The sequence below is a fragment of the Orycteropus afer genome, unplaced genomic scaffold (assembly GCF_000298275.1).
Source record: "Orycteropus afer afer isolate SDZICR_OR568_19922 unplaced genomic scaffold, OryAfe1.0 scaffold00006, whole genome shotgun sequence".
NCBI classification, from domain to species: domain Eukaryota; kingdom Metazoa; phylum Chordata; class Mammalia; order Tubulidentata; family Orycteropodidae; genus Orycteropus; species Orycteropus afer.
The window spans coordinates 11,362,939-11,369,340 of record NW_006921593.1 but is presented as its reverse complement, the minus strand read 5'-3'; the positions used below and the strand labels follow the sequence as shown (position 1 = coordinate 11,369,340).

Below are 6,402 nucleotides of genomic sequence, written 5' to 3'. Positions count from 1 at the left end.
AATAACAGTCATATTAACAGGTCTTCCTTGTAGGCGTATGGATATTATCCTATCACTGACAGCATTGTACTTCAGGACAGATCTTGAAACCTCCTTTTAAAAATCTTGCTTTCAATTTCTATCACAGAATTTTTTTTCCTATTGTTTTAATAGAAGCTCTGGTGGTGTAGTGCATAAGGCATTTGACTGCTAACCAGAAGACTGGTGGTTCAAATTCACCAGCCACTCCTCAGAAGGAAGGTTGAGCAATCTACTGTCATAGTGATACCACCTCAGAAACCCAAGGAGGGGTCGCTATGAGTCGGATCTGACTCAGTGGCAGTTGAGTGTTGTTTTAATGTGTCCCTTGAAAATAAGGAGCCCTGGTGGCACACTGGTTAAAGCACGTGGCTGAGAATCAGAAAGCTGTCACTTTGAACCCACCAGCTGCTCCACTAAAGAAAGCCTAAGAAAACCCTGTGGGTAGTTCTAGTGTGTCCTCTAGGGGCACTATTAGTTGGAACTGGCTTGATGGCAGTGGGTTTGGTTTGTCATTTGTTTGAAAAACAGATCAAACATGTGCATCCTGAGCCAAAATGGTGATTTTTTCGGGAGATCTCAACACTTCTCACTTGCAACCTAAGGACAACTCTGAAAAGACCTTTTGAAAGAACGCTACAGTACTATTTCCAGTTCTCTGCAAGATCAGGAAATTTACACATGGGAGGACAGGCTGAACTATTAGGTATGTCTATGCAAGGGGAGTGTGCCTAAGACCATGCCCAGGGTTGGCAGACAATGTTTCTGCAAGTGTATTGCTATGTTGTGTAAGAATTCCCAGGTATAGAGTAGAGCTGACAAGGGACAAGTCACTTCTTGGCCACAGCCAGCTACCCAGAGGGAGCAAGTAGTTAGACCCGTGGGTTCTGGACCATAGCTGCAGGAGACATCGAGCTCAATTGGCATAATGTACTACATAAAAACATTGTTCCACATCCTACTTTGGCGAGTAGCAGCTGGGATCTTAAAAGCTTGCAAGCAGCCATCTAGATGCAGCAATGGTTCTCTCCTCGTCCAGAGCAAAGAAGAATGAAGAAAACCAAAGACACATGGAAACAATTAGTCCAAGAGACTGGTACACCATGCGATCCTCAGCCTATATGACTATGAGACCAGAAGAATTAGATGGTGCCCAGCTACCACTGTCAACCACTTGGAGGGGGATCTCTGTAGGAGATCCTGGAGAGAGAGGGAGAACAATGTGGAACAAAATTCAGAATCATTAAAAAAAAAAAAGGGGGACCAGGGTTGCTGGTCTCGCAGAGCCTGATGGAACCACTGAAACTATGGCCCCTAGCTGCCCTTCAGGTCTGGAACTGAACCCACTCCTGTGGCTCCCATCCAGCTAAACAAAAGACAGGCATATGAGCTGAACACTAACATTAGGTAGATACACCCCTTGGAGAGATCAATCATGGCAGAATAGAAGGGCTGTGTATGCACGAGGAGACAGCTCAGGGGGCAGGAGTGCTTGGAGGGAAGGACACAGGGAGGAGGTGACTATGGGGAGGAGCAGCAGGGAGCTGTTGTGGTAAATTGTGGTCAATGTCATGAGACAAAGTGTATATGAGCCACTGCATGGAAAGTGAATTTGCTCTGTAAACTTTCATCCAAATCACAGTAAAATTTGAAAGAAAAAAAAAAGATCAGGAAATCCAGTAGCGGAGTGGAAAGCAAGGCAGGCCACGCGACACTCACTAAAAATTAGAGCTCGTGTTTGTGGAGTACAGGCTGTAAGGTGAACCTCTGTTTTATCAAAGATCCCTGGATTTTCCACGTTCCCAGAATGCTAGCTAAGAACCCAGCATTTCCCACAATTCAACGAGTAGCTCGTGGGAAAATCAGACTCCCTATTGCACTGAACGGAAGAAACCAGAGAAGGGCCGACAAATGTGATTTTCTGTGCTTCTAACTGATATATAACTAAGTAAGTATCACTAAACACCACGCTGCACTGCTGTGCGCCGTCGAGTTGCATTCCACACACAGTGACCCGTGACAGAGCAGAAGGGCCCCCTGGGCTCTCCAGGCTGTAATCGTTACGGGAGCGGATGCCAGGTTTTCACTCCATGAAGCAGGGACTGCTTTCTGGTGCCACTGCTGCACCAGCACAGCAACGACTATGAGGACGGCTGGTGCAGGACCAGGCAGTGTTTTGTTCTATTTATATGAGGTCACTAAGAGTCAGAACCAACTCGATAGCACCTGGTAACAACTGACAGAAAACATAAATCACAGCTGTTCCACCCACTACCACGTGCCTCCACTCCATCTGTCCCTCTCCCAATCCAGGTCTGTGTACAGACAGATTCACGCACGCGCAATCACATACGCATCTATCTTTCAGTGCCCGTCATACCTCAGGTTCAATGTGTCTTGGAAACAGTGACGTGGTGAGGTATTTGTACAAAATTCTCATGTCATCTTGCTCTAATCCACTCCTGAAATGTCAGAAAAGCACTGTGTTAAATGTTTGGAATTGGTCTTCTTTCTACTGATTTGCAACAAAATTCATCATTGTACCAAGAAGCCCCTTTCTTGACCAGGAATCCAGAAGGGAATGAATCAGATCCTGTCCCGAAACCTGAATTTTACCCTGAACTGCTCCCCAGGTCCTTCGCCATTTTAGACTCCATTTTAAACTAAAGCCACAATGGATTTGATTCCCGGAAACATTCAGAGGCTTCAGGCTCTGAACCTGCAGTTACGGTTCTCTCAGGGTCCTGGGTTCTACGGTTACGCCACATCCTCTCACCCACCACGCTAGCAACACAGCAGCACGCTGTCGACGAGGAAGTCAGCCCCGACACTGACAACTCTAACTCTGGTTTCAGTGTTGGCAAAAAGGAAGGAGAGAAAGCAAGACAGAAGCTGTGGGGAAAAGCATCTAACCTGAAATGCGGAAAAACTGGTAAGAACTACAGGCATCAGCCTCTACTTGCAGTCAGTTTTTAAACACCACTGTGTGCCTCTGGGTTTTTCTGGTCGAGATAATGGAGGAAATCTAACTTCATATAAATCAGACCTTCACACTCTCCTCCAGAGGTGCTCTCTTCTCAGTAAGGTCGCAGGTTAGAAAAAGTCCAGGCTGTGTCAGCAAATAAACGCTACTCTGTCCCAGACCCTTCCAACTCCGTCTCTCCTTTCACTTCCTACACTGGACTACCGTTGTTCTTTCAGCTTCAAATTGTCTTGTTCCAACCACAAAGGAGCCCTACAGCCTTAAAAAGGAGCTCTGGTGATGCAGGGCTTAAGGCATTTGCCTGCTAACCAAAACAGCAGTGGTTTGGACCCACCGGCAGCTGCACGGAAGCAAGAGGAAGCAGTCTGCTTCCGTAAAGATTTACAACCTTGGAAACTCTATGGAGCAGCTGAATCTTGAACCCTATTGGGTCACCGCAAGGCAGAACAAAGTCAATGGCAATGTGCTTTTTCTCATACCCTTAGACAGGTTTGCTTTGTTCTCTACTAAGTAGAAAGAGAAATTCTAGGTCCATAGGTAAGGCCAAAAGCCAAGAAGTAGCTCAAAACCTTTAACGCGCCATCCTACAGCAACACCAACCCTACAAGTATCAGGCAGGCAACCAGGCCAACAGATTTTCCAATTCAGATATGGAAAGTTACCAGCTTTTTTCTCTTGCCAAAATAAGTGAGATACGTGGAGATAAAGAAGGAAATAAACAAAACAGGTTCTGCACACTATTCTCCTTTTAAAACATAAGTAAAAAGTACTGGGAAAAAGGAGATGATAAGCAGAAGACAAGAGGTAAAGAATGACAGGCTGGGCAACTCACAGGCTAGCTTCCTTGGGCGGTGACAATGGCTTTTAGGCACTGTGCCTCCTGAGCACATGAGGTGTGGCTGGTCAAGGTGACTATGAAATATACAAAGGATTTCAAAGGCTTAGCACAAGAAGAAAACAGCTCATTAGTAGATTTTTACTACTGCTTACATGTTGAAACATTTTACATACACTGGCTTAAATAAGGAGCACAGTGTACAGTGGTTAAAGCATTCAACTGCTAACCAAAACAGTTGGCGGTTCAAGCCTACCAGCTGCTCTGTGGAATAAAGATGAGGCAGTCTGCTTCCGTGAAGATTTACATACAGCCTTGGAACCCCTATGGGGCAGCTTCCCCCTGTCCTCTAGGAGCACTGTGAGTTTGGTTTTAGGTTAAATAACACATCATTAAAATGAATTTCACCCATTTCTTTTTATTTACACATGTATATTAGAAAATATAAAAAAAACAGGCAGACCTCAGAGATACTATGAGTTGGGCTACAGACCACCACTATAAAGCAAACAGAGCTATAAAAGCAAGTCCCACAAATTTTGTGGTTTCCCAGTGCACCTAAGTTATACTTACGCATTACAGCCTGTTAAGTATGCAACAGCGTGATGAAAAGTTTGAAATACCAAGACACAACAGACATGAAGTGAGCACGTGCTGTTAGAAAAAGGGCACTGACAGACTAGCTCAACGCAAGGTTGCCACAAACCTTCAATTCGTAAAACAAAAAAAAAAATAAAAACAAACCCACAGTATCTACAAAGTGCAATAAAGCCTGCACATGTGTGGCCTGCACTGTATTCCTAAGGGATAGCACTGCTCGGGACCACAGGATGTGGAGCAAGTAACTATGAAAGGAAACGGAGACATATTTACTGTGTTCACCACACCCAGGGCCTTATTTCACTGAAAACCTGCTATCATCAGGTGCCCTCGATTCTTGACTGCCAGCAATCTCAACGTGACAGCAGAAATGCCCCAGGGGGCTTTCCAGCCTATCGTCTCTATGGGAACAGAGTGCCAGGTCTTTCCCCTATGGGGCTGCTGGGGGGAGGTTTGAACCACCAACCTTTCAGTTACCAGCCAAGGGCTTAACCATCGTGCCATAAGAGCGCCTTACTTAAAAACTGCTTTAGGAAAAAAAACAAAAACCACCTTACCACCATCGAGTTGATTCCGACTCATAGCGATCCTCATTGGGTTTTTGAGGCTGTAAATCTTTATGGAAGCAGATTGCCCAGGCTTCTTTCTACAGAGTGGCTGGTGGGTTTGAACCACCAACCTTCCAGTTGGCAGTCAGATACCTTAGGCACTGTGCTACCAGAGTTTCTGAGACCTATTAGGCATTAATTATTTCAGGGCTGACTTTCACGGTATAAATTAAAAAATAAAAAACAGAGGGCAGTTGAGGCCAGCTGTTCAGAGCACAGAACGTCAGAGGTCGATGGGCTGTTTGCTTATGTTGCCCGCTCTCCACTCACTCTGGCCACAGCGGCTCTCACCTCTGTCATCCTCCAGTCTCACTCCCTCACCCCTACACACATAAATGAAGCAGTACTGCAGTACAGTCATACACACTGTCACAGGAAAGCTTCCTACAACTGCATGTGAACCTTCAATAATCTCAAAATAAAAAGTAAAAAAAAATTATATAATTTCTTCCTTAGTGCAAATAAACAAACATAGACAAATCAAGCAAAACCTCCCACAGACAAGCCCGAACACTTCAGATCCACCCGCGGTTCCTCTCCTACAGGAGTCAGCCCACTAAGGCTCAGATGGGCCGGTGTGCTCCAAGTCCCTCAAACACAGTAACTTAATATAAATAGTTTTTCCTTTTACAAAACCCAAAAACTTTTCTTCCACTTAAATCACAACTGATTCTTTTCTATGAAAATAAGACAGTATTTTGCCTACAAGAAAGACCAGTTAATACTATTACTCAAATTTACCTACTCACTACTAAAGCCAAAGACAAAGACATGAAAGATCTTTACCGACTTCTGCAGTTTGAAATTGACCAACCACGCAGCCAAGATGCACTGGTAACTACTGGTGCTCGGAACACTAAAGGTGGAAACAGAAGCATCAGCAGTTGGAAGACACAGAAGTGATGCTGGAGATCACACGACAGAATTTTTGCAGGACCAAGGACTCGCTCACTGTAAACACCTTTCTGAGCGACATAAATGCAACCATGCACGTGGAGCTCACCAGATGGAATACACAGGAATGGAACTGACTACATCTGTGCAAAGAGACAATGGAGAAGCTCGGTAATCTCAGTCAGAACAAGGCCAGGGCCCGATTGTGAAACAGACCAGCAATTGCTCATTTCCAGCTTTCAGATGACGAGCTCACAAGAGCCAAAATATGAGCTTGAGTGCATCCCACTTGAATCTAGAGACCATTTGAAGAAAAGATTTGATGCACTGAACACTAACAACTGAAGACCGATTTGTGGGATTACATCAAAGACATCATACGTGAAGAAAGCAAAAGGTCATTAAGAAGACAGGAAAGGAAGAGAAGACCAAAATGGATGTCAGAAGAGACTCTGAAACTTGCT

General features: G+C 44.8%; 1 protein-coding gene across 1 annotated transcript in view; it reads right to left on the bottom strand.

The window, feature by feature from the left end:
- Positions 1-6,402, bottom strand: part of CCZ1 (CCZ1 homolog, vacuolar protein trafficking and biogenesis associated) — a 49,905-nt gene that overhangs the window by 29,899 nt on the left and 13,604 nt on the right. Inside the window, exon 8 of the mRNA XM_007940988.2 lies at positions 2,399-2,480. Coding sequence (XP_007939179.1) covers positions 2,399-2,480 — 82 coding nt within the window. The remainder of the gene's footprint in view (positions 1-2,398; positions 2,481-6,402) is intronic.